We start from the raw sequence: 26026 nt of genomic DNA, 5'->3' as shown, positions 1-26026 counted from the left end.
CTCCTCCCCAGGCCCACCCCTCCCCCGCCCCTCACCTTGCCAGAAGATGAAGTTCTCAGACTCCGCATGGCATGCCGAGATCGGGGGGTGGTGGGAGACCTCGAGGAGCAAAGAAGTTCCCTGGAGGCTGCCCCAGAAGACCTTGGGGTCTGCGTCTGACATCAGGACCCCTAAGTCCCTTACCCATACCCCCAGTTCCCCTTGAACCACAAGACGAGTTAGCTCTAGGTCTCTTGTCCCTTTCATCCTTGGCCACCACCCAAATCCATCATCTTCACTTCTGCCCTCAAGGCCCCTATGTTCTCCCTTCTCGCTCACTCTCCTCTGTAGCTCCCCAGCCAACCCTGTCTGTGGTGGCCTCCAGAACCCCTAGCCAAGCCTAAAAATTTCCCTCAACAGTGACAGATGGGGCCTCCACCCTGTGCCCTGCCTGGACCCCAGTCCTCCCCTGGGGACCCTCTTCTCTCACCGTTTCTTCCCCAGAATGCTGGTCATCACCCTGCAACCTCCACCCCACACCCTTGGAAAAACGTGGCCTTGGCCTCATCTGGAACCTTAAACTCTGATATCCCACAGCCGGCCGTCCTTGCCTCTCTCCCTGCTCCCTGTTGCCCATGGCACTGGCCAAGATGTCCTGTTCCCCAACTGCCCTGGCTTTCCCCTGGTCTGTCATCCCACTCCTGGCATCACTTCCTTCTGGCCCATCACTTCCACCACTCTCACTTAATACACGTGACACCTGCTCCCACCGCTTGCCAGCAATGCCAGCACTGGCCTCCTCTGTGCCCGCCCCACACCTCTCATTCTCCATGGTTCTACACCTGGGCCCTCAGCCTCCCCCAGCAATCCTGAGGGCCTGACCCAAGCCAGCCCCTTCAAACCCTGTCCCCCACCATCAGAGTGAGAACAGGGAGCCGAGAAGCCAGCTCCTTCTGCTTCCAGCCTCACTCACGATCTGCCTGCTCCCACCCGGCCTGACCCGCTTCCAGGCAGGGTCCTTGGCCCCCCACGTTGCATCCCCTTCTTCCCCAGGCCCCTGGCTCCTCCCATTCCCTTCCCTCTTTGGAACCTTCAGTTTTTCCCTCTATATTTCTCTTTCTCTTTGAATGTAATGATTTCTTGTTTCTTCCATCTTAAAAAATAGTAAACCTTCCCTTTCTAGACATGCACATCTTTGCTCGCATATGTGCTCAGATTTCTGGGAGGATTCACAAAAACTGGTGGCAGCAATCCCATCAGATGGTAAAGATGGGAGGTAGATTTATTTTCTACTGCACACGCTACTGCACTATGTAAGTTTTCACCATGTTTTCAAAAACACTTAAAATCTAAACAAACAATGGCCTCAACCTTTTATCTCCCCTCTAGCTGCCAACCCCTCTCTCCTCTTTCCCTCATAGTAAAATTTTTTGGAAATAGTCTGCATTTTTCTCTATTTTCTTTTTTTTGTTGTTAGTCTCCACTGTACGTGCACTGTAATCCAGTCTCTGCCCCACCCTTTCTCTGAAAGCTCCCTCGCTCAGGGAGCCACTGACACCCCTAGGGCCCCCTCAGTGCTCCCCGCCTCCCCTGCCTGCCCTCCTCCCCGACATGCTCAGGCGGGCAGTCTCCAGCTTGTGACTCCCCCATGTGCTCTCTGGGGAGCTCCAGGCCCAGCAGCCCCGGAGCCTACTGGACTCTCCCCACGGAAGTCAGGCCCACAGGGATGATGTCTCCCTAATTCCATTTCCTCCCTTATACACTTTCCACCCAAGTCTGTCTCCTACTCTCAGCCTTCTGCAGAGCCCTCTATGACCCCAGCATGTGCCACAGTGCCTGGTATAGACTGGCTGTCCCCGGCTCCTCTCCCATGTCTTGGCCTCAGCTCCTGGGTTCCAAAGCGCAGTCCTTCCCTGCCCCAGCCACAGGAGGCGAGCCTTGTGTCCTGGGCCCACACCTGCTCACTGATGAACCGGAAGCCTCGGTCAGGCCGCTCACACTCGTAGGTCTCCCCCAGGACGGGGTTGAAGGGCTTGCAGCCTGCCCGGTGGTAGGTGGAGGAATAGGCAGAGACAGCGAAGGCTGCGATGTACACCTGTGGGCAGGAGGGCAGCGAGAATGCTGCTGGGGGCCGGGGCTGAGGAACGGGGACCAGGGAAGGGGATGCCACCCACTGTCTGGGGTCTTGGGATGGAAATTCAGCAGCAAGGAATAGCCCAGCCAGGGTTCTCTGGGAGACAGTGGCCTGGGCCCAAGGGCAGGTGGGGTTGGTACCATGCGCTCGCAGGGGTCGGCGATGCGGCTGGCCTGGTCCAGGAGGCTGCTGTACTCCAGCTCCTCGCAGAGCCGCTGCAGGGTGTTGAGCGGCTCGTTGAGCTGCACGGGCATCGACACCTTGGACAGGTCTTTGCCGATGTTGTTTCGCAGTATGTTCCACAGGCTCACGTCCGCCCCGGGCCCGCTGGCCGCAGGCAGACAGCGGCGGCGGGGGGGCCCTGCAGCTCTCCCTGGAACACACCCCCGGGGCCCAGCGCAGCCACGTCACTCTCTGTCTGGGCGCCAGCATCCAGACCTGGCCCGGCTGCCTCCCTGTCTCTTGCGGTGCTCGTGGATAGATCCAGTCCCAAGGCTCAGTCTCGACTCACTGTGGGACAGGGCAACCGGGGATCTCATCTTTGATAAGGGGATTTAGGTGGGCATCAGGGACAAGAACCACTCAGAGAGGACAGTTCCCAGTGCCAGAAACCTTGCACCCCAGAGCCTTTCCCGAGTCCCCACCCTTGCTTTTTGTCCCCTTTATAAACAGAAACAGATGTCAGGATGCAGATCACTCAGCCCATTTTATAGATGAGGAAATAGGCTCCACGAAGTAAAATGACAGGTCCAAAGCCACACTGCTAAAAAGTGGCAAAGTGAGATCTTTTTCAGGCCGTATGTGAACCTTCCCAGTCCCCAGGCCTGAGCCTGACCCCACCCCCAGAGCTGCTCCTGGACCATTCTCCAGCTCTTAGCTTAGCCTTCCTCAGCTCCTGGGTCACCACGGGGGTCAGCACCTAAAGCCATTAGTGTACCAGTCACCACAAGGGACTACCGCCACATGGGGCCTGGGCCAAGGGCAAACCCCATCTCTCCACCCACCTCCAGCCCTTCCTGCCCACACGCCCTGGCTGGCACCTTTCTGATAGCGCTCGGCTCCCCTGAGGTCCAGCACCTCCTCAGACAGGCTGGTGGTGACTTCACTGGTGCACGACTCCTCCTCCTCTGAGCCCTGGGCCAGGACAGATGACAGGCCGGGCAGACTGGGCCTCCCCCGGGCAGCTGGGCAGTGCCCAGGGCCTGGCAAGAATCTGCCCAGCTAGCCCTTTGGTGGGAAGGGGAAGAGAATGTACTGGGGGGGCTCTGAGCCCTAATCACAGAGTATGCCCAGCCACCTTGGGAGGGGGAAGGCCTGGCCCTGTGACAGGTGGGAGAGAGCTCAAAGACTTGGCAGGACACAAACGGAAGGGAAGTCTGGCTGGTTAGCTCACTTGGTTAGAGTGTGGTGTTGGTAACACCAAGGTCGAGGGTTTGGAACCCCGTACCAGCCAGTTGCCAAAACAAAACAAAACAAAACAAAAAACAAAGGGAATGGAAGTTGGAGACTACTGAGATTTAGGGTCTGGGGAGAAAATACATCAAACTGGGAGAAGAGTCCCCAGCAGACTTCTGAGCAGGGCCACATGGACCCAACAGATTTGGATGTGTTCCAAAGGCAGCAGCCAAGGCAGTCAGAAAGGACTGGGGAATCTACAGACTCTAGTCTCTCTGGACTCCACCGTCATATTCCCAAGGCCCCACCCCGCCTCACCTCATTCTCAGAAGAGCTGGCAGAGAGGAGAACCTCGCAGGCATCAAAGAACTCTGTGTGGGAATCGGCAAGGGACAGGATACTGCTCTGGGACAGCTGGGGGGTCAGCTCTCGCCCCTTCATGTACAGAGCTTCTTGCTGTGAAGGCCAGACAGGTGTCAGGCCCCAGGGGCCACGCCAAGAGAGTCAGGCAGGCAGGGCTCCCCCTTGCCTGACAGTCCTCTTGAGAGGGAAGCGTATCTGGGGACTTTTACTGTCTGAGTGTGACATCTGGAGAGCAGGAGGAGAGGCAGAGGGGAGTGAGCAGGATGCAAAGGTGTATTAGAATGAACTCTGGCCGGGAGTAAGGCGACTCGGGCTCCACGATAACTGCTTATACTTCCTGGGCCCGGATTCTGAGCCCTGCTCCAAGCCCTCTGCGTGTATTAACTCATTTGATCCTGATACCCACCCTAGGAGGTCAGTGCAATTATCATCCCCACTTTGCAGATTAGGACACTGAGGCTCAGGGTCACAAAGCCAGCATGCAGTGGAGCCAGATTCAAACCCACAGAGCACAGCCCCAGAGTCTGTGCTCGGAACACCTAAGTCCCAGTTCAGCTGGTCCATAATTGTGGGAGACTGGGCCCGTTAGTCAGATTCTTTGAATCTGTTTTGTTGCCTTGACAGTAAGAATCACTGCCTCATAGGATTGCGGATGAGAAGAAAAAGCCCTGTGCACGTGGTTAAGGGATGATTAAGATGCGGCTGCTGCTGATGTTATGAGAAGGATATCGGAGCCAAGATTTCTAGGCTCTGTTTCTGGACTGGAAACCAACCTTGCCCACCACCCTGGGCCTTCACTCCTGCTGGGGAAGAAGGTGCAGGAAAAATGGCCCCCTACAGCCCACCCCGGCTCCTCACCTCCTCGGGGTTGAGGGAACTGAAGGAGTCTGCAGTGGTGTCTGAGGAGGTGGACAGCGAGTGAAGGCGCCTCTGGCCACCCAGGGCCTCAGAGACCTGCAGGGAAAGGGTGAGGGAACAGGGAATGAAGTCCTCCCCACCCTGCCATCCTCACCTCTGCAGACTGTCTCTGCCAACACCCTGCCCCCTCATCCACCCAGATCTGCCATTGGACCCCAGGCCTGCAGGCCTCAGCCTTGAGCCCCCTCGTCCCACTGGCCGCCCTGCTCCCTAAGCCTCACCCCCAATGCTGATAGCTCGGACCCTGGGTGCAGATCCCTCAGTCGATCCCGTTCGGCGGTGAGGGCAGCCAGGACGCTGCTGAGGGAGCTGTGCACTGTCGGGCAGGGGCAGGGTGGATCATCAGCCTCCTCCGCCTCCCTCGCCTGCTCCCCGCCACCCCGGCATGCACTCACCCTTCTGAGCCAGGGCCCAGAAGCTGCGCTGCAGGTGGGCATAGTCTGGGGGTGGTAGCCCACGGGGGCCTGAGGAATCCCGGGACTCCAGGTAGCGAGACAGGTTAGGAACAGAGCCGTGGAGACGACCAACCTGTGGGGTCGGAGGGAAGGGCTGAAGGGGACAGCCTCCTGCAGAGCGTCCCACCCTAGCAATGGGGGCCACACCCCACCTCACCCGTCCAATAGTGTCGTCCTTGGCAAAGCTCTGGGTGCACCACATGCGGCTGGTCCGTTTTCCCTTCTTGGGTCTCTCAGTTGTCACTGAGGCCTGGCAAGTTGAGGTGGGGACAACGTCACTCACAGGGTGGGGGAAAGGGGCAGCAACCATCAAAGCCCGCTAGAGGCAGACGGCCGTGGAGGAGGGCACAAAGGCAAGAAGATGGCAGCCCGGGCAAAGTGACAGGGACGACCAACATCCCAGAAGAAGAAGACCGACAGGCTCACAGAGGTGTGGGCAAGCAGGACAGCACAGAGACAACCTTGACACGGTTCGGACACTGGGGAGAGGCAACTAGGAGGATGTGCAGCTCTGCACAAAACTGCAGCAATACAGAGGAGCAGGTGGCTGGCCACACACACACACACACACACACACACACACACACACACACACATGCTGCCTCAGGCTAAATGCACCAAGGTCCAAGGTTTGATCCCTGAACCAGCCAGCTGCCAAAATAAATAAATAAAAATTAAAAAATTAAAAAAAAATAATAAAGAGGAGCGGGGACCTGTCCCAGGGAGTGATGGGGATCAAGGGCCTCCACACAATGCACCAAGGTCCAAGGTTTGATCCCTGAACCAGCCAGCTGCCAAAATAAATAAATAAAAATTAAAAAATTAAAAAAAAAATAATAAAGAGGAGCGGGGACCTGTCCCAGGGAGTGATGGGGATCAAGGGCCTCGTCCCCTGGACCTTACCTGGTGTGTGGGGATCACAGGGGCTGAGGGGATTCGGTGCAGTGACTCCAGGCTCTGGAGGAGCCTGTGTAGTTCCTGGAGCTTCCCCTGACATTCAGAGAGCTCTGGGGAAAGAGCAAAGAGGACGTTGCTCACCCAGCACTGGCCAGGGTTGGTGAGAGGCTGTCCCTCAGCTTCCTCCTTGGCACTTGGCTCCCCCAGCAGCCATGTAGATCCCGACTCTGCTCCTCTTCCCCTGCTCATGGGCCCAAAGCGGTTCCAGTGCTCCCGCCCCCACATAGTGTGGCCTCTCCCTCGATCCCGGGAGGCCTGCAGCCCAGTCCACTGTCTCCAGACCACGCCTTGCCTCTGCTGCCTTCGCACGGGGGGTGCCCTCACTCCCTCTCTCCAGGCCAACATCGCAGCCCCCACTGCAGGAGTTTGATTCGAGAGCACACCCCTTCCCTGGCATTCTTCCTCAGAACCCTTCCCTGTGCTGGCATTCAGTATCTTGTTCATCACGAGACCTGGCCCTGCATCCACGTCTGTCTATGTGCCTGGGGAATGGGCTCTGCCATCCTCTGTAAGGTCGGGGCTCCCCAGGGCAGGGCCCAAGTAGACTTGCCCATCTTAGAGGCAGAGGCTGTCTTCCATCAGACTGGGGCTCCCTGAGGCAGGGACGGAAGCAACATTTTCCCTCCTGTGATGCCACCCAGACCTGCCAGCATGGGCCCTACCCATGGAGGTGCTGTGCCAAGACCCCTCACCATGAGAGCAGCGGTCCAGCCCATCGTTGTCCCTCAGCCAGGAAGACACCTTTTCCCGAGGTCCAACCCCAGGTAGGGCTGAGGTGCTACCCGCTGTCGGAAGCTGAGTGCCAGGAACCTGTGGGTGAGCTAAGGGTCAGGAAGGATGGTGCCCACCTCCCTGGGCCTCACAGTTCCTCACAGCCACCACACCTGAATCGCCACATCACCTGCCCCCACCCCACGGCTCATCTTACCTTCCGATGAGCGGTACTGGGCAGCAGGCCACGGGGCATGTCCAGGCACTGGGCCAGGCGGTGGGCACGCAGCTGGGCCACCCAGCTCTGGAACAGGTCCTGGGATTTGATCTGCAGAAGTGATGGAGGGCAGGAGGGGTATCTGAAGGGAGGGACTGCTTTCCAGGAGCAAGAAGTTGGGGCTCGGGTCCCCAGGCAAGTGGGGGTCTCTTCCCAGTTTGTGCAAAGCCCTCTTGCAAGGAGGTGGAGCACAACATCCCCAAGTGTCTGAGTGCTTAGCTCTGTGGCTGTTCACATAACAACCAACAGGTGCAGGTTTTATACAACAGGGCTTCCTTCCTGTCAAACTCAGGGACAGATACTGAGCTCTGCAGACCCTCAGCTCCTGCCCCTGTGTGCCATAGCACCTCTGCCAGGCTGGGGGTCAAAACACTCCCTGGCTCCCAGGGGTGTCACCTTGAGGTGGTAGATGTTGTCTTCGGTGTCAAGGTCAATGCGCTGGGCCTTTTTGTTGATAGACATGACTGACAGCCGGACATCAATGGAGCCATGGAGCTTCCCCTTGGTGATCTGGGATGGAGGGTTGGTGGGGGGAGAGAAGGATGGGTTTTAGGCTCAGAGCCACCATCTCCCTGAGGCCACTCTAGGCTCAAGGGCCAGGTAGCAGATTCACCCTCATGTCGAAGTCACACCATCAGTAGGGACTTGATCACCCTCCTGTGTACTGAACTCTCCACTCTGTCAAGTCACATTCTGAGCTCTAGGGAGTCACAGAGCAAGGAACAACATTCCCACTCTAGGAATGTGCAAGGTTGAGGAAGGAAACACCCTCCTGGAGAGAACCTGGGCATCCAGGTCTTCAGTTCCTTGTTCCCGGCATGAGAATGGGACAAGGACGAGGGTGACCAAGCTCCCATTTCCTGGGCACTTGCTTTGCACCAGGCACCATCCAGAGAGCCTCATTTGTCATCTCCCTTACACGACAACAACGTCACACACAGTGACTGCGCTCTCCTCATCTTGGAGATGAGGAAGCTGAGGCCAGAGAAGTAACCTGCCCAAGATGGCACACTCAGCAAACAGTGTGCCAGGGACCCTGCTATGAGTGGGTCCAGGTACCCCCTGCCTGCCTGCCCAGGGCATTCTGGGGCCAGACCCCTCCCACAGCCCTAAGCCCAGGCCCTGACTCACATCTTGCCGGGTTGTTGCATAGTGAAGGATCCCATCCTCGAGCACAAAGTATCTCTGTGACGACATCCAGAAGGAACAGGACCCAGGAGGCCGAGAGAAAAGGGTGTAGGGAGAGGCAACCACATTCATAGACTTTTTGTCTCCTCACCACACACAGACACCCAGGCCTGCCCAGCAGCCTTCCCCACCATGCCCATCCCGCCCCCACATCTGGCCCTTCCCCTTGCCCCGCCCACCCTACCTTGTGCCAGCCCTTCAGCGGCCACTTCCTCTTCTTGAGCAGGTGTCCTTCCTGCCTCTCAGGCATGATACCCTCTGCCCCCAGCCGGCCCCGCCGCTCCTCCACTACCTCCCACAGCTCGGAGGCCTGCAGTGCAGGACAGGGGGGCGCTGCTGGTGAGACGCCCACATCTGCCTCTCCCCCCCGGCCCAAACAAGGCTGCCCATTGCCTGCTTTCCACCCTCAGACCTGCTGGGCACTGCTGGGCTTCGAGGACTGAGCGCTCTCGGCCAGGGAGGGAGTGTCCCTCTCTTGGAAGTCCATGAAGAAGGGAGAAGCCACTCCCTGCTGAGGATGTGGAGTGTGGTGGAAGGGGAAGGATGTCACCTGGTCCTGAGGGGGCCCTGGAAACAGGAGAGAGTCCCCATTGGCACAGACCCTGCTATCACTTTCCCTCCTCCCGTCCCTCCCACCCCTCCCACCCCTCTGAGATAAGCGCTCACCGACACACCCTCCTCCGCCCATCTGTCACGCTTCTCCCCAAGTCTGTCCTGACCCCACCCCGGACAGGTCTCCCTGCCTACATCCTCCCGCCAAGGCCACTGCTCAGAGATTTGAACTGGCACACAGCCCACAGGCCAGTGCCGAGAGAAAACCGCAAGAAGCATGCCTAGCCCCACCTTGGGCACACACCCTGCGGCTCCAGGAAACACTCAGTGCTATCTTAGGAGGATTCCCCAGGGGTGATCAAAGGTGAGGCAGAATGAAGGAAGAGGCTCCAAGCAAAGACACGGATTCAGAGACCGGAAAATCCAGTTGCCTCTTCCTTCAGGACCCCTCCACCACCACCCTATGGCTTGGAGACTGCTCTGCCACAATCCCCCTGCAAAGCACGCCCCAACCCCCCACCAATTGGTCTGTACATTATATAGTTCTTGGGCTTCTGTTTTTTACATGGGGAAACTGAGGCCTGAGACAGCCCCCATTGCCCCCATGCCTCCTTCCACCAAATGTACCCCTAGGATTCCCACCTTGGATCCTCAGTTCCCCCCAAAGCCTCACCATCCCCTTTCTACCATTTCAATCCTTGGGGTTCCTGAGAAGTACCACCCACCCAGACAGAGCAGGACACTGGGCTGATGGAGACTCTGTGGGTGGGAGGAAGGGTGACCAAGAACATGCCAGGTCCACACAGGTCCCACAGCAGTGCCCACAGGCACCCTTGGCACTGGCCCTGCTCCATCGGGAGATCAATAATGCATGAGGCTCTGTGTGTGTGATGTGTGTGTGTGTGTAATGGGGGAGGGGACTGGAGGGGTGAGGCTCGCCTGAGGCTGGGGAAGCAGCTCAGATCTTCCCACGGAGCTAGCAAGCACTTGAAGAGCTGAGGCTGGGAACGTGGCAGGGTAAGCATGGCCAGGAGGCCAGGGCAGAGGGGCCCATGCTGCAAGAGGCTGACCCCGGGGGAAACTCCTGCATTCGGCCATTGAAAGTTCTCAAACTCTTCCGGTGTTTGGGTATCTCTGTGCCCTTCTTCTGGCCCCATGGGATCTTGGCCCCTCACTGTTTGTGGGTGGAGGGGCAAGCTCTATCAGTAGAAAGGTGGGGGAGGGGTCGAGGCAAGCCAGGTGGGTGCCCCCTCTGCACCTCTATTCCTGCCCCATCTCAGAGGAGCAAAACTGCCAGCTTCAGGTGGGAGGAAGCCCTCCCTGGGAATGTCAGCTGATGCCAGCGCAGCCCCTTACCCCAGGATCCATGGATGCCCGTGCTCCTTGGCCCTCGCGCCGCTCTGCCTCTGAGTCACTGTCTCCGAGTCACTGGCTCCCTTCTCACGGAGCTGAACAGTGGCAGCAGCTGCTGCAGGAACCAGGAAGGAGACGTTGGAGCCTCCCCTCTAGCCGGATCTCCCCACTTCCACCTCCCCCACCCCCTCCTCCCGCCAAGCTCTGGGCGGCCGCTCAGCGCTGCCCCCCTGCTCCCCGGAGGACTCAGGGCTAAGCGGACTCCCCGAGCACTGAGCACCGATGTGGCTTGGGAATGGGGCACAGTCCCCACCGCGCACAGCTCCAGATAGATCAGAGGCCTGGGGAAATGGCTGGCCTCAAGCCAGTGGTGGTAAAGGATTTTATTCAGTCTAGCATGGCCTTGACCCCAGCAAGTGCCCGAGGCCATTTCCTTATTAACCCCCAGCCCTCTCATTTTACATCTGAAAATAGATTTCAAAATTTGGAGGCAGCAGAGGTATCAGGTTGATGGGGAAGGGACAGTGCCAAGAGAACAGTCAGCAGGGACAGTCAAGCCATGTGAGAGAGACAGCCGGTAGCCCCCACACCAAGGTTGTTCACTGGGGGTTGTGCCCCCCAGGTCAGGGTCCATAAGGGTCTAGAAGCCCTATGCAGTAAGACAACCCCCCAGAGCTATGGCTAAATAGGAAAAACAAATTCTTGTGGTCTACAGTAGTGGTGGGCATCAATAATTAACAATAATTTATTGTATGTTCTCAAATTGCTGGAAGAGAGGAGCTCAAATGCTCCCATCACAAAGAAATGATAAATTTTTGTGATGATGAATGTGCTAATTGCCCTGATTTGACCATCACACATTGTATACATATATTGAAATATAACTCTGTACCCCATAAATATGTACAGTCAATATGCATCAGTGTAAATGTAATTTTTGACAAAAGAGCCTGCTGAGAATCTGGGTCAGGAGCAGGTCTGGGACAGTTAAAAGGGGTGAGCTGGACCCAGTTTGCGTTAGCCCTCTCAGACTTCCCTTTCTGAGCACCTTTACCCTTCAACTGGAATACTGTTTGCAATTGCTCAATTCTAATTAAAAACTGGCTCTCAAGAAGGAGCTAAACTTCGTTCAAACGAAGGTCACTTGGACCTTAAGTGCAATGAAGCAGTTTTCTGGAAAGAGGGTTTTTAACGGGGGGGCCTTGGGCACTCCCAGCAAGTGAAGGATGTGTTGGAAGGTTCTTTAGTCCTCAAAATTATGTAGGACACTTGTCCCCTCCACCTCGTCCCCAACCAGGCTTGGTTTACTTTAGGCTCTTACACATCTCAGGACTGCCTGCTCTCAGCTCCACTCAGAACCTCAGCACTGCTCCAGCCATCCCAGGAGGAGGAGCGTTGTCAGCACCAGGCAGGGTTCTGGGAGGCAGGGAGAGCCACTAAGCAGCACCAGCCAGACCAGCTTTGGCATCCAGGAGCCTCCAGGGCCTATTCATTCACTTCAGAGTGATTGAGCATGCCTGGGCATACGGCACCGAGCTGGGCACTGTGGGAAGTTGGTTCTGGCCCAGGCCATGAAAAAGCTGCTGCAGATCACCACTGCCAGTGCCTGTCCAGAATCAAGAAAGCTGTGGCACTGCTCCAAGTCTGGGAAGGAATGGTGCGCAGCCACCCACCCTTTCATCCTTGTATCCACCCAGACCGAGTTCCAGTAAAGGACAAGGGCGAGCTTCTAGTTAAGCATCCCATCTCCTTTATTAGGAAGTTCTGGTCCCCCAAGCCTTGGATGAGGCCTCCTGCTTTGGAGTTCCCAGAACCCCTCATTGACGGAGAACCCGAGTTCCCCCCCAGCCCTGTTGTTCTGAACCACCCGAAACATGTTAGCTACTGGGCACAGCTGTCAGCTGCCTTCAAAGGGACAAGCACGTAAGAGATGCCCTTTGTGGGAATAGGTACAAGGGAAGAGGAAGGATTTTCTAGGAAAAGTGGAAACAGAGATGACAGAGATGACCCTGAGAATAAGTCTACAGGGAGGATAACCTTGTAAATAGGAAAACTGAGTAAGTAAAATGCATTTTTCTTCATCGTAAAGCAGTGCTCCCAAACTTTCCACAACATAGCACACCCCAAGGATGGCAGAGAACTAACATCCGAGCACACCTGGGGCCCACTCCTGGGTAAGTTCATGAGGAAGTTCTAGTGTAGAAATTCAGAGTCGGTCTTCAGAGCAGAAAGCATGGCTCAAGTCCCTGTCCTGCCACTTACTAACTGCTTGATCCTGGGCAGGCTAACTTCTCTGCTCCTTCATTTTCTCTGTGAAATGGGGATGACTTGCTGAGGCATAACACACATGTACAGTGCTTAGCACAAAGCCTGGCACACAGTAGGCTCTCAGCAGGTGCCATTCTTAGCACAATTACTCAGTTGAGCTATTGTGAGGGGATGGACTGGGGAGATGTGTGCAGCAAGAGACAGGGAACAAGGAGGCAGCGGGCAATATCCTTATCTTTTCAGCTTCTCTGCTTCGCACCTGGAGAGCCGGAAGAGACTTCTCTTTTTATCAGGTGTTAAGTTGGGAACACAAACACCAAGGACAAAAACCATGATTAGGAGCTTCCATTCTGAAATGGCATCCCTCTGCATCTCCGGGTTGCTCTGTACCTGAGGAGCCCATAGTTAGTGGAAGCCAAGTAAAAAGTGCCCCCCGCCCCACCCCAAATTCTTCCACATCTCTAACAGAGGACAGCATAGCCAACAGGGGCAGGGTGTATTTATGGGAAGGGCTGGATAAGACAGGCTGGCTATGAGTCTGGAACAGGCTCAGGAGGATCTGGCTTCCCAGTGGCTGACGCGACAGAGTCCCCCTCGCACTGTTGTCTGGTGTACTGATCCAACAGGGCAGTCAGCTGGAGGGACTGGTGCTGAAGCAGGGAGTGGGTTTGTGCCATGAGGAGGGTGAGCCCTCCCACCAGGTCCCGCTGCACCAGGGCCAGGCTGGGCAGGTTGGCATAGTTGATGAAGCCCTGCCTGCTGAGGATGGTGTCATCAAGGCAGCCACCTGGAAGAAGGAAGAAGGGTCAGCTGGGCTGCCTGTGAATGCATTTCTTCTTTGAAAACCACGTTCCAACCCTAGGAATTGGCTCTTCATTGCTATTCTCCACCTCCCACCCTCCTGAGAATCTGCTTTCCTCTTGTGCCCCACCCTGCTCTCATTTCATTTGAAATTGATCCCCTCCCCTCTTTCCTAACTCTTCCCTCAGAAAACTCTTCCAGAATATATGCCCCTGACCCCGACCCTCAAGAAGTCAGTGTTTCCTAAACTTTCTTGGAGATAAGAATCATGGAGTTAGGCCGGCCTGTGGCTCACTCTGGAGAGTGCGGTGCTGATAACACCAAGGCCCCGGGTTCGGATCCCATATAGGGATGGCCGGTTCGCTCACTGGGTGAGCGTGGTGCTGACAACACCAAGTCAAGGGTTAAGATCCCCTTACCGGTCATCTCTTTTTAAAAAAAAAAGAATCATGGAGTTGTGGGAAGAAATAAGGAGCTACTATTTAGTGGTGTAGAGTTTCAGTTTTAAAAGATCAATGGAGATGGATGGTGGTACAACATTATGAACATACTTAATACCACTAAACTGTACACTTAAAATGGTTAAGATGGTAAATTTTATGTTATATGCATTTTATAATAAAAAAATTGGAAAAAAAATAATGGAATGTGTGTGTGTGGGTGGTAATTATAATTACAGATCCTGCCCCCAACCCCGACCTATGAAATCTGCATTTCCAGGGAACATACACAGTACTCTGTACAGAATAAGCCCCTCCAGTGAATCTTAGCATCAGTATAGCCTGGGTCCCTCAGCACCCTTTACTTGGGCTATTTGTTTTAAATATCTTCATCTGTGTGGGTTTCAGTACCCACTACCCAACAGTTAGACTCAAGGTGTCTGAATTTCTCCTCCTACCCCCTGTCCTCCAGAGTCCTCCACCTTCCCTGGTCTTCCCTCCAGCAGAGAAGTGACCTGTGCTTGTGAGACAACACAGGTACTGAAGTAACACAGTCAGACCTCAGTAAACGTGCTGTTCAGGCTCTATCCACGAGAGGATGTCCCCTCCAAGAATGCCCATGGTTTTATCCAGACATGTCTAGTGGATGGCACCAGGCTGCTGTACCACCTGCCTCACTTCACCCCCACCCCTAACTGGCAGGGGTGCTTGCTCACCTAGCAGCGGCAGGAAAGGCACACTCTTTAAGATCCGTACCATCTCCTTGGCCTTAGGTTCTTCACTGACCAGCAGGAAGTTGTGCCCCACAAAAAGAGGCAGCAGGTTTCGGTATTTGGAATCCTGCAGAAAGGGCTTCAGGACCTGGGATGGCAGGAAAGAACGGCTTATCAGGGACAAGTGGGAGGAAGAGCAGTCCACCTGGGTCACATGCCGTATCAGGCTGAGGTGCAACTCAAGGGTCTTCTCAGTCCCTAATTGCAGTTTAGGCACTCTACAGGGTGGCTTGTGGAGAGGAGGAGTAGGAAGTACCACGTCCAGGGAGCAGATGCTGAGGTCTGAGTCTGGCAGGGGCGTGGGCTAGATGGGCAACCCATGCCAGGGGGCCCACTCCCTACCTGGTTGGGGAAGACCTTCACCAAGATCTTATGTTTCCGCAGATGGTGCCGCATGAGAATCTTGTCCTCTGCACTCAGAGCCACATTCTGGCAGACAGCTATCATTCGGTTATCTCGGAAAACTGCTGCTATCTCCCGACGGAGGAGCCGGATGAGGCCTGTCTCCTGAAGTCAGGAAGGGATGACCAAGGGGACATGAGCTGTTCCTTCTCCGCGTACCCCTCACTCCCTCTGGAAGAGGTGCTAGGGCTTCCACTGAATCCCAAATGTGCAAAAGATCAGGGAACAGGTAAGATCATTGGGCCTGATTCTCAGAGATGTATAATATCTCCTACTCTAACTTCTTTATTTTTATTAGATAATCACAGTCTTTACAGCAGTTTTTCTAAACCCAATAATGCTCAGTGCTCCTTGAAGAGATCAGCAGTCTACCCCAGTTGACACTGTTCAACAATATTGTCAAAATTACTTCAGTGATTGGGGCCGGCCTGTGGCTCACTCGGTAGAGTGCGGTGCTGATAACACCAAGGCCACGGGTTCGGATCCCATGTAGGGATGGCCGGTTCGCTCACTGACAACACCAAGTCGAAGGTTAAGATCCCCTTACCGGTCATCTTTTAAAAAAAAAAAAAAAAAAAAAATTATTTCAGTGATTAATCTGACACTGTACTTATGCTGAATTATTTTACCAGTTATAAATACAAGATAACTCTTTTGCAACATTAGTTTAAAACTAAGAGATTTTCTTTTTTTTTTGTCTTTTTTCGTGTCCGGCAACAGATCGCAACCCTCAGTGTCGCGCCCGTACCGGACCGGGACTGGCAACGGGATTGCAGCCCTCGGTGTTGCGCCCGCACCTCGCTCAGCCAGTGAGTGGGAACCGGTCTGTATGTGGGATCCGAACCCTCAGCGGGAGCGCAGCCACACTCCTAAGCAGCGCACTGTAGCAGTGCGCCACCGGGCCGGCCCTAAAACTAAGAGATTTTCACAGAATAAGACTTCATTTTCTTAAGACAACGTCTCCCAAAGATGAGAACTTGTAGACCCAGGAATATACAAGGGACTTCAAATAGTTCATGGAAAGATTTGTATTTTTTTTTGCCTAAGCGGCGCACTGTAGCAGTGCGCCACCGGGCCGGCCCTAAAACTAAGAGATTTTCACAGAATAAGACTTCATTTTCTTAAGACAACGTCTCCCAAAGATGAGAACTTGTAGACCCAGGAATATACAAGGGACTTCAAATAGTTCATGGAAAGATTTGTATTTTTTTTTGGTGGCTGGCCAGTGCAGGGATCCAAACCCTTGACCTCGGTGTTATCAGCACCAAGCTCTAACCAAGTGAGCTAACCAGCCAGCCCCCATATTATCTTTTAATTCCATTTTTCCATGAACTTTTAAAAGTACGCTTGTATTCACAGACATCCATAAAAACTAGAGACTTTTTTTCCCAAAGCAATGATTCTAAAATTTATTTGGGGCTGCCCAGATAGCTCAGCTGGTTACAGCATGGTGTTATAACATGAAGGTCAAGGGTTCAGATCCCCACACTGGCCAGCTGCCCAAAAAATAAATAAATAAAATAATAATAATAATAAAATTTATTTAAGCAGTGGACTGCCTGGAAGTCATGGAGCTCTTTGCAGAATTCCACGAAAATATTAATACACACAAGTTAAAATAATGGAAGATACAATATTGTGCAAAATCTAGGTTCTATATCTGCCCAGTCCAATACAGTAACCACTAGGTGCATGTGGCTATGTATATTTAAATTAATTAAAATTAAATACAATTAAGAATTCAATGGGCCGGCCTGTGGCTCACTCGGTAGAGTGCGGTGCTGATAACACCAAGGCCACGGGTTCGGATCCCATATAGGGATGGCCGGTTCGCTCACTGGCTGAGCGTGGTGCTGACAACACCAAGTCGAGGGTTAAGATCCCCTTACCGGTCATCTTTTTAAAAAAAAAAAAAAAAAAAAAAAAAAAAAAATTCAAGGGCTGGCTAGTTAGCTCAGTTGGAATGGGTTTGGTTCCCTGCACGGGCCAGCCAGCAAAAAAAAAAAAAAAAAGAAAGAAAGAATTGAGTTACTCAGTCGCATTAGCTTCACTTCAAGTGCTCAACAGTCACATATGGTTCGTGACTACCATATTGGACAGTGCAGACAGAGAACATTCCACACCATCCCAGAAAGTTCTATTGCATGGTGCTATTGTAGATTCTTTCATAGTTGTGTGGTAGTATGCAACAATGGGCTTAAGAAGAAATTACGGAAAAAAAGCTTGGCTGGGAAAATTCCATTCAATGACTTTACATTTGTCTAAATTGGGGGGAAAATTCTGTCAATCAGTTTTAGTTGGGCAAAAACTAAGTGCTGGTCAAAGAGGTCCAGCCGCTGAAACATGGTTTGCTAAGCACTGCTCTACAGGCTGAACCTTCAGGGCTCTTTTCAGACAGATCTTTGTTGTTCAAAACCCAGATGCGTGGGTTGTCCTTCCATTCCTCCTTGAGGAATCAATGCCAAATGACTCATATTATCTCTTCTATCAGGGATTTATGGATCTGACCTAAATCCCTCAAGCTGCAGTTGCTGATTGCTTTGCCACATTCCAGCCTTTAGCAGGAGGTGATAGCTAACTAGTCCTTAAGCAGCAGTAGAAAACTAGAAAATTAGAATGCATTAGTTACTACAATAACAGGAACCACCATAAAGTTACAAATTCTTTCTGGTGTTTTTTTTTTTTTTTTGGTGGCTGGCCAGTATGGGGATCTGAACGCTTGACCTTGGTGTTATAACACTGCACTCTAACAGTTTCTGTTCTTTTTTAAAGACCAAAAACCATTATTGTTCCTCTAGGAAAACACGGAAGCTACAACTTTTAAGACAGGAAAAGACACTTTGCCTTACTCCCAGCTGCTTGGGTAGCTTTCACACATGCATTTTAGGAGATAAATAAAGAAGAAAATTCAGGAGGCTGGTCCAACTCAAGAGCCCAAAGGCCAAAACAGAATCAAGTGCAGATTTCATTTTAAAGTATCCGGACTATAGGGTCAAAGTGTGGAAGTGAAATAATGATATGAGCAACTGTGGCTTGGAGTCCTACTTCACTATGGCCAGAGATGAGATCACTTTAATCCACCATCCCACCACCAAGTGATGTTCACCCAGTCTCCTCCTTACCTCCTGGGGAGGGCTGGGAGGAGGTGGCAGGCATCTTGGGTTGATGGCAGGTTTGGGGGGGATATACTCAGTCACAGCCATCAGCTTCTGCCTCTCAAAGTGCATCACACGACGGTGGCGGGTAACAGCTTTGGAGCCATAGCGAACAGACTGGTGGGTGGGCAGCCGGCCTGGGAGGGGAGATGGCAACACAGTGAGATGCAGCCTCTTGGAGGCCCTAGTTTGCACCAGATGGTGAAAAAGCACCCCACTCTGGGCGGAGACAACTGCAGCTCACATAGCTAGACTCAGCAGAAGAGTGGGACAAGGAATTGCCTGCCAGAAAGCCTGAATTCCCAAACCTTCTCTTCTCTTTTAATGGGTGACCTTAGGTCAGTTGCTTGATCCCTTGAGGCTGCCATTTCTCCCCTCTTCTTTATGTGTACAGATGGGAGAAAAATAAGAACAAAGGAGAAAGCATTTTTAAACACACTATAAAAAAAGGGGAGAGGGTTGAACAAACTTTTTTTTAAGTAGCCAAACAGTAAATATTTTAAGTTTGGGGACCATATGGTCTGTCACTACCACTCAACTCTGCTCAAAGCGGCCACAAACAATATATAAACAAATAGATGAGGCTATGTTTCAAGATAACTTTATTTAGAAAACATGGTGACCAGTCCCACCATAACATACCAACCTCTGGTATAAGCCAGTGGTTCTTGAATTTTGCCCACCCCCACCCCAACCAGCAACATCAGCATCATCTGGGACTTTTTAGAAATACAAATTCTCAGGCCCTGCCATAGACCTACTGAATGAGAAACACTGGGGTGGGACCCAGAAAATGTTTTAATATACCCTCCTGGTGATGCTAATGCATGCTGAAGCTTGAAAACCACAGCTCTAACCACTGCTCTGAGGCCTTTTCCTATGAGTTGAAGCAAAAGGGAAAACATTTACACCATCCTCACAGCTGTCTTAGACAAGCCTCTTTCCTCTTCTCTTCTTGTTTACAGGCAATGCTGGAGAGATCCCTCCACTCAAAAAACAAGGAGATACTCAAAAGCCCTGAGCCAAAGTGACCCCTTCATCCTCAAGACAAGGGTCAAGACTAGAGCTTCCCACTTTCAGTCCTTCCCAACGCTGGATGGGACCTCGGGAAAAGGTTCAGCTAGAAGGTGGCTGTAACAGTCAGAGAGCATGTAGATTTGCTGCAGTAACAGGCTTTATAGCCAGCGGCCACAACACCTGTTAAGAGTGCAGGCTTTGGAATCAGGTGGAACTGGATTTTAATCTCTCTTCTGCCACTTACTAGCTGTGACCTTGACTAGTTACTAAACTGGTCTGAACTTCAGTTTCCTCATCTGTAAAGAAGGGGTGATAATGCCTTCCTCATAGTGCCTTTAAGATTTAAATGAGATAATACATGTAAAACATTTATAACAGTGCCTGGCTTATATTAAATGCTCAAATCCATTCATTAAACAAATATCTATTGCATGCCTACTAACATCAGGCACCATGCCCTCTGCTGGCCATGCCCAATGAACATGGTTTGGCTCTTATGGAGTTTAAAGTCTAACAGAGGAAACAAGTGAATAAACCGCATGCAAAATTACAGCTTGTGATGGGGCTAAGGGGTGTAATTTGTAACAAATTTACTGGGGAAACATTCTTTGCAGAGAGTGGCGAGGGAAGGCCCGAGGAGGTGACACTTAGGCTGAGACCTTAAGAAGGAGGCATAATTCAAAGGTCCGGGAGTGGTCTGAGCATAGTAAACTCTGAATGCGGGCAAGAGCTGGGTGATGGGTTAGAAAAACCCAAGAAGGCACGGGAGCTGGAACGTAGGGAATAAATCCTGTTGTTGACGTTGCTGCGTTGATTACCAGAGTCTGGAGTCAGAAGGAATCGGATGGGGTAAGGAAGCCAGCGATCTAGCTGGGATCAGGAGTCACCGGCAGCTCTCTGGGGTCAAAGATTACGGGAAGGATCAGCAGCAAAGAGGGGAGACAAGGACCAGAGCGCGCCGACCCGACGCGCTGTGAGGACTTGAGTCGCGCCTTACCCGCCTGGGGCAGGAACCCCGCTAGCAGCATCCCAGCCACGGCCGCAGTCATCTCCACCGGAAGAACAGGCGAGAGCCGAGCGGAGACGGAAGAAGCTAAGGATTGTGGGGCAGCGAGCCCCAGGACCGGAAGCTGGGGGCCGACCCGCCGGCTGGAGCAGTAATCCGCATGCGCTGAGCCGGGCCACTGGAGCCCGCCCCATCCTGGCGTCCGGTCTCCTAGCAACGACGCCAGAATCCTAGGAACGGCTTTTTTCTAACCGCTCCTGCCCACAGCGCCCGTTTGCTGCCAGCAAAGACCCTACACACCGCTCAAACCCCACCTGGATTTAAGTTTGTCTTCGGCCCCGCCGTCAACAGTTTGCTCCGAATCAACCCCTTTCCCTTGCCTCCCACGTCTCTAAGCGTCTCTCTTCTTGACATCCTTAGTTCCGCCATCCCTAGCGACCGGCCAAGCTGCCCGGTTCCTCTTTCTTCGTTCCCCTCCCGCCTCAGGCCAGCAGCCTTTTATTTTAGATAATGCCTGGCGGTAAGTAGTGAGGTGTCATGGTGGATAGGACAGTTGGACAACAGTGGGATCTGACCTCCAAAAATGAGGAAATGTGACAATTGCAACCATCTTTTCACAGGTAAGCTTGCCCAGAGTTCAGAGGAAGGGGGCGTCTGCATTACTGAAGCCCTTATCACTAAGCGGAACTTGACCTTCCCTGAGGATGAGGATCTGTCAGAGAAGATGTGCGTGCACGGGGGAGGAAAGGGGTGCTGGAAGGTTGAAATTCACAGGATGACCATTTCCCTGAGATGTACTGACATGCCAACTCATCTTTTTCTTTCTTTACTTACTCCACACATCCAATCAGTGGTAATGTCTGTATTAGTCCGTTTCTGTTGCTTATAACAAAATACATGGAACTGGGTAATTTGTAAGACAGTTAAATTTATTGCTTACAATTTCGGAGGCTGAGAAGTCTACAGTGCAGGTAACACATCTGTTGAGGGTCTTGGTGGTGGCGACAGTGACCTAGGAGTCTCACATGGCAGAAATGGTGGAGCAGAGAGAGACTAACCTCCTCATTCATTCTCTTTTTAAAGCCCTTAGAACCACACTCTGACCACCATTATTAACCCATTCACTATGGCATGGTCCTACAATTTAATCACCTCTCCAAGGCCCCACCTTTCAATTACCATAATAGGATTTCCCACCCTCTGAACACTGTCACAGTGGGAATTAAGCTTCTAATATATGAACTTTGGGGGACACAATTCAATCAGTCTACAGCAAGGTCCAGTTGATTTTTCCTCCTTAAAAACCATTCTATTTCCTTTTCACCATTCTAACTCAACTGCCTTAGATAAGGCTGTCATCACCTCTCAACAAACTCCTAAGTAGTCTCTCTGCCCCCAGTCTGACCTCCTCATACTATTGCCAGAGCAATCCTTTTATTTATTTATTTATTTTAATTTATTTATTTTAAAGATGACCGGTAAGGGGATCTTAACCCTTGACTTGGTGTTGTCAACACCACGCTCTCCCAAGTGAGCCACAGGCTGGCCCTCCAAGCAATCTTTTTAAAAGACAAACCTAGGGTCTGGCTGGTTAGCTTGTTTGGTAGAGCATGGTGCTGATTTTACCCCTGTACTGGCCAGTGAACAAAAAATAAAAATTAAAAAAATAAAAAAAAGACAAATCTGATCAGTCATCCCCTGATAGAAATTTCCTTGGCTCCCTACTGCCTCCAGAATAAGATCTAAATGCCTTAGCATGAATTGACCTCTGGTATCTTTTCAGCCTTATTTCCAGCCATTCTCCACAAGAGTGCAATTTCTCATACCATGTTCTAACACTTTAGCACCTGAATACTCAGTGGGGGGTGGGGGGAAGCAGCACTGGCATCACCCAGGGGCTCGTTAGAAATGAAGAATCTCAGCCCAACCCAGACCTACTGAATCAGAATCACATTTTAATGACCCCCAAGGGATCATGAGCACATTAAAGTTCAAGAAAGGCTGGATTAGCACATACTATTTGTTCTGCTTAAAATGCCTTCTCCCACCCACCTCCCATCTTCATAGCTAACTCCTACTCGTCTGTCACCTCCTCCAGGAAGCATTCCCTGATACACCTACTCTTGACTTGGTGCACAGACCATGTACTCCCTTAGTCCCTGTACTTGCCTCTGTCATCCACTTGTCATAGATGTTTAGCCTGCTTCCCTAATAGTGATGGGCAGGGTCTCTGTCACTTGTCTCTAGTAGGCACTCAGTAAATGTTGCAGAATTAATGTATGGGTGGATGGAACAAGTGATTGTCCCTTCAGGGACCATGCAAAAGGCAGGTGAAGAAGGATCTTCCTGCAGAGATTGTCTCATCTCTGTCCCCATCCCTGCCTCCACCATGCAAGCTGGCCTGAGGAAAGCTTCTCTTGCTTCTGAATCTCTCCAGGAACCATGAGCTGCCATCACCCAGTTTCCTAGAGGGCCCCTACTCCTCCCTCACTCTGATCCTTCCCAGTGCTACTGACAGATCCAGGTCTCTACGTCAGGCCAGTTTCATGATGTAGACACCACTTCATGAGTCAAGAAGCTATTCCTGACATCTGATCAAAATCACAGGCATCGGGCTGGCCCGGTGGCGCACTGCTACAGTGCGCCGCTTGGGAGTGCGGCGGCGCTCCCGCCGAGGGTTCGGATCCCACATACAGACCGGCCGCTCACTGGCTGAGCAAGGTGCGGGTGCAACACCGAGGGTTGCGATCCCGTTGCTGGTCCCGGTCCGGTACGGGCGCGACACTGAGGGTTGCGATCTGTTGCCGGTCACGAAAAAAGACAAAAAAAAAAAATCACAGGCACCTACCCCCTTTGGAAACACCTTCCCTCCTCCTCCCCCCATCTTCCCTGCTAAGAGACCACAGAAGTGGTGCTCTACGATAACACCCTGCTGTCTGTTCTCCCAGGTTTCACACTCTTGCAGAACTAGAGACCGTCCGCCTGGACCGGGAGGGGATTACCACTATAAGAAACTTAGAGGGCCTCAAGAATCTTCACAGTCTCTATCTGCAAGCGGTAACTTCTTGCCCTCTCCACCCCCCTGCCCTTCCTATTCCCTCAACCCGTGGTCCACATCTGTCTAATCTGGAAGGAGCCAACCAGGTGATCTTGGCCATTCCCTGGTGTTCAGGCAGACAGACCTTCATTTAAACCATTCCCAGATAAATCAAGAATTCTCCTGAATTGAAAGCCTGATCCCCCCAAAGAAATCCTGAACATGCTCTTGAATCACTGTTCACTAGTCAGATATTTCTCTTAGTCTAGAAGTTCTTAGTGTCTACCCTAAATCTTTCATGTATAGCTTGAGCCCATTTCTTGATTTGATGAAGAGGAAGAGGAGACTATGAAGATTCCTCTACACCCTTCAGCTCCTTGAAGGCCGTTTGTTAGTGTTGGTGGTTCGTTGATCTTCAGCCTTCCCCGAGTTGATACACCCAGCTCCCTGAAACTTTCCCCACATAAACTTCACTCATTGTTCCCTCTGCATATGCAAGCCACCACCAAGGCCTTTTCCATTTCCCTAGTGGCCCCTTGGCTTCCTTCTCTGATTGCCAGGACACTCTGGTTATGAGATCAGAAGAGTACACATTAATCAAGTTTAGCCAGCCCAAGTTTACACCCTTAACCATCCACCTGGAGAAAGCAGGTCATCTTTCCTAAGGTGGTAACAACCAGTTCAAGGAGCGGAGTGATCAATCCAAAGTGCCAGGTCTCCAGCCGCAAGAGTAGATGTGGTCTTGGGGCTTTGACCCCTTAAAGGGATCCCACCCAGCTGACCTCAGCTTGGTTTTCCTACCTTGGTTTCTTCCTACAGAATAAGATCCAGCGCATTGAGAACCTGGCTTGTATCCCCTCCTTGCGGTATGTGGTGCCAGGGCTTAGGCAGGGGTGGAGGGGAAGGGGGGAACCTGGCAACATCCCAAGAAATGGTTCAGATCTTCCAAGCCTGGCTCCTTGTCAGCCGAGGACCCGGCAAGCCTAGCTCTGCTTTGCTCACCCCAGAAGGCCATGTGTCCCCACCTGTCATCCAGCTGCCTGGCCAGGGGGCCCAGGTGCCTGGTGTCCTCCTCCTCTCCTCTAGCTGTTCTGTGATTCACCTCTGTCTCTGCACCCCATCCTTCTCCTACAGCTTCCTGTCCCTCGCAGGAAATCGAATCAGGCAGGTGGAAAACCTCCTTGACCTCCCGTGCCTCCAGTTTCTGGACCTTTCTGAGAACTTGATAGAAACACTGAAGCTGGGTAGGAACGCCCTTGCCCTGACTCAATGAACAAGTCCTATGTGGGGCCTCTGTCCCCGTCTCCCTGTACTTGCATTAACCACTACCCGCCATGTACCCACTTCAGCCTCAGGAGGTACGGGGGCTGTGCAGAGAGGTAGTGACTTTGGCCTGGAAGATGGGTATGAGAACCCCATTATCCCCCACTTTGCTGTGTGCAGATGAGTTCCCCCAGAGCCTTCTCATCCTCAACCTGACTGGAAACAGCTGCACCAAACAGGATGGCTACAGGTGAGGAGGGACTGAGGGTGGGAAAAAGGAGGTGATGGCTAAGTTCCACCTGCGAACTCCACATGGCTCCCTCTCAGCCTGGACGCCTGGGGTCACCATCCATCACGCCTTCTCCCCTGCCCCCTATAGCTCAAGTCAGCCCCTGTTCCCCTTCCTCCCCAGCACTCCACAGGAGCCAGCCCTTAGCTCTGGGGGTGACCCCAGGCCCCATCTCCTAGCTCAGGGCCATCTCCCCTCCAGGTGTGGGTGCTGTGGTGTGTGTCTTTGTGTCCTCCCAGGTTCCACACCAGGGTGCCCTCCTGGGTAGCCTCTGCTCTTTCTGCCCTGCAGGGAGCTGATGATTAAAGCCCTGCCACTGCTCCTGGACCTGGACAAGCAGCCTGTGTTGGAGCGCTGGGTCTCCGACGAGGAGGATAAAGCCTCAGGCGATGAGGACGAGGAGTTCCCAGAGCTGAGTGGCCCATTCTGCTCAGAGCGAGGTGACCCTGCTTTCCAAGGCTTGCAGCCTCTCCAGAGCCCACCCCTGTCCTGTGGGGCATGGGGGGAAACTAAGATGGCAGAGATGTCTGGGGAGGTGGCCCTAAGCCCAGATCAGTCCTGGGCATGTAGGTGACTCATCCCTCCCTACCCCTAGCCCCAGGCTCCTCCACACTACAGAGAGCAGGGATCAGCCAGGGACCTTCTCCCTGAGCCCGGGGGCCCTCCTGCTGAGCCTGGGGCTCCATCTGACCTCTACCCTCTACTGCACTGGCCCCTCACAGGCTTCCTCAAGGAGCTGGAGTGTGACAGAAGGTTGCACAAGGAGCGCAGGCAGCAGGAGGCCCTCGCAGAGCACCTTCTGAGGATGGAGACAAAGCCCGCCCTCACTGACCTGCCCCTGTTGCCTGGGGTGCCCATGGCTGGGGACAGCAGCCCTTCCATCACTCCTGGGCAACGGAAGGAGACACCCCCTGAGGCTGCCTCCTCACCCCAGACCTCCTCTCCCACCAAGAAACCATGTACGCTGGTTCCCAGGGGCCAGCAAAACTCCATCCAGGCAAAGAAGGGGGCCCAAGCAGCCTTAGCCCCTAAGCCCTCTGTGGCTGGGGCTCCCAGTACAACCAAAACTATGACCAAAAAAGTCAAGAAATGAAGTGCGGCCTGTCTCGGTGATGGAGTGGAGGGGCCTCCCCTCCGCAGACCCCTCACTCATCTCCAATAAAGTGTCTCTAGGCCGTGCACATGCCTTTCATGTTACTCGGGGCACCTCAGGGGAGCAAACAGTAAAAGCACTGGGAGACAGAGCACCCAGAGCCTGAACAAGCAGCCTGGTACTGAAGGATAAGTCTCTGA

At 52.9% G+C, this 26026-nt stretch overlaps 3 protein-coding genes across 3 annotated transcripts in view; 1 reads left to right on the top strand and 2 right to left on the bottom strand.

Annotated features, from left to right (window-relative positions):
• Window positions 1–10390, bottom strand: part of OSBPL7 (oxysterol binding protein-like 7) — a 13828-nt gene extending 3438 nt beyond the window's left edge. Inside the window, exons 1-17 of the mRNA XM_008570972.1 lie at window positions 10286–10390; window positions 8790–8944; window positions 8562–8687; window positions 8321–8374; window positions 7586–7699; window positions 7130–7240; window positions 6894–7011; window positions 6148–6251; window positions 5402–5494; window positions 5185–5317; window positions 5011–5105; window positions 4730–4825; window positions 3827–3964; window positions 3154–3247; window positions 2254–2501; window positions 1937–2074; window positions 36–99 (exon numbers count right to left, since the gene is read on the bottom strand). Of these exons, the coding sequence (XP_008569194.1) occupies window positions 36–99; window positions 1937–2074; window positions 2254–2501; window positions 3154–3247; window positions 3827–3964; window positions 4730–4825; window positions 5011–5105; window positions 5185–5317; window positions 5402–5494; window positions 6148–6251; window positions 6894–7011; window positions 7130–7240; window positions 7586–7699; window positions 8321–8374; window positions 8562–8687; window positions 8790–8864 (1801 nt within the window). The 5' untranslated portion in view covers window positions 8865–8944; window positions 10286–10390. The remainder of the gene's footprint in view (window positions 1–35; window positions 100–1936; window positions 2075–2253; window positions 2502–3153; window positions 3248–3826; window positions 3965–4729; window positions 4826–5010; window positions 5106–5184; window positions 5318–5401; window positions 5495–6147; window positions 6252–6893; window positions 7012–7129; window positions 7241–7585; window positions 7700–8320; window positions 8375–8561; window positions 8688–8789; window positions 8945–10285) is intronic.
• Window positions 10391–12009: 1619 nt separating this feature from the next.
• Window positions 12010–20230, bottom strand: MRPL10 (mitochondrial ribosomal protein L10). The gene is made up of 5 exons (XM_008570971.1): window positions 20136–20230; window positions 18089–18258; window positions 14907–15071; window positions 14508–14652; window positions 12010–13337 (listed from the first exon to the last, which is right to left on the bottom strand). Exons 1-5 carry the CDS (start codon window positions 20185–20187, stop codon window positions 13081–13083), a joined length of 789 nt encoding a protein of 262 aa, XP_008569193.1. The 5' UTR covers window positions 20188–20230; the 3' UTR covers window positions 12010–13080.
• A 127-nt stretch (window positions 20231–20357) lies between these two features.
• On the top strand, window positions 20358–25893 carry LRRC46 (leucine rich repeat containing 46). Its single transcript, XM_008570970.1, has 8 exons — window positions 20358–20664; window positions 20765–20870; window positions 23093–23201; window positions 24001–24047; window positions 24316–24425; window positions 24625–24694; window positions 25025–25173; window positions 25456–25893. The coding sequence occupies exons 1-8, from the start codon at window positions 20655–20657 to the stop codon at window positions 25824–25826; spliced, it is 972 nt and encodes a 323-aa protein (XP_008569192.1). The 5' UTR covers window positions 20358–20654; the 3' UTR covers window positions 25827–25893.
• Window positions 25894–26026: the final 133 nt, after the last annotated feature.

Source organism: Galeopterus variegatus, unplaced genomic scaffold, assembly GCF_000696425.1.
Source record: "Galeopterus variegatus unplaced genomic scaffold, G_variegatus-3.0.2 Scaffold649, whole genome shotgun sequence".
Taxonomy (NCBI): Eukaryota; Metazoa; Chordata; class Mammalia; order Dermoptera; family Cynocephalidae; genus Galeopterus; species Galeopterus variegatus.
The sequence above is the reverse complement of the archived record's forward strand: the minus strand, read 5'-3'. Positions and strand labels throughout refer to the sequence as shown.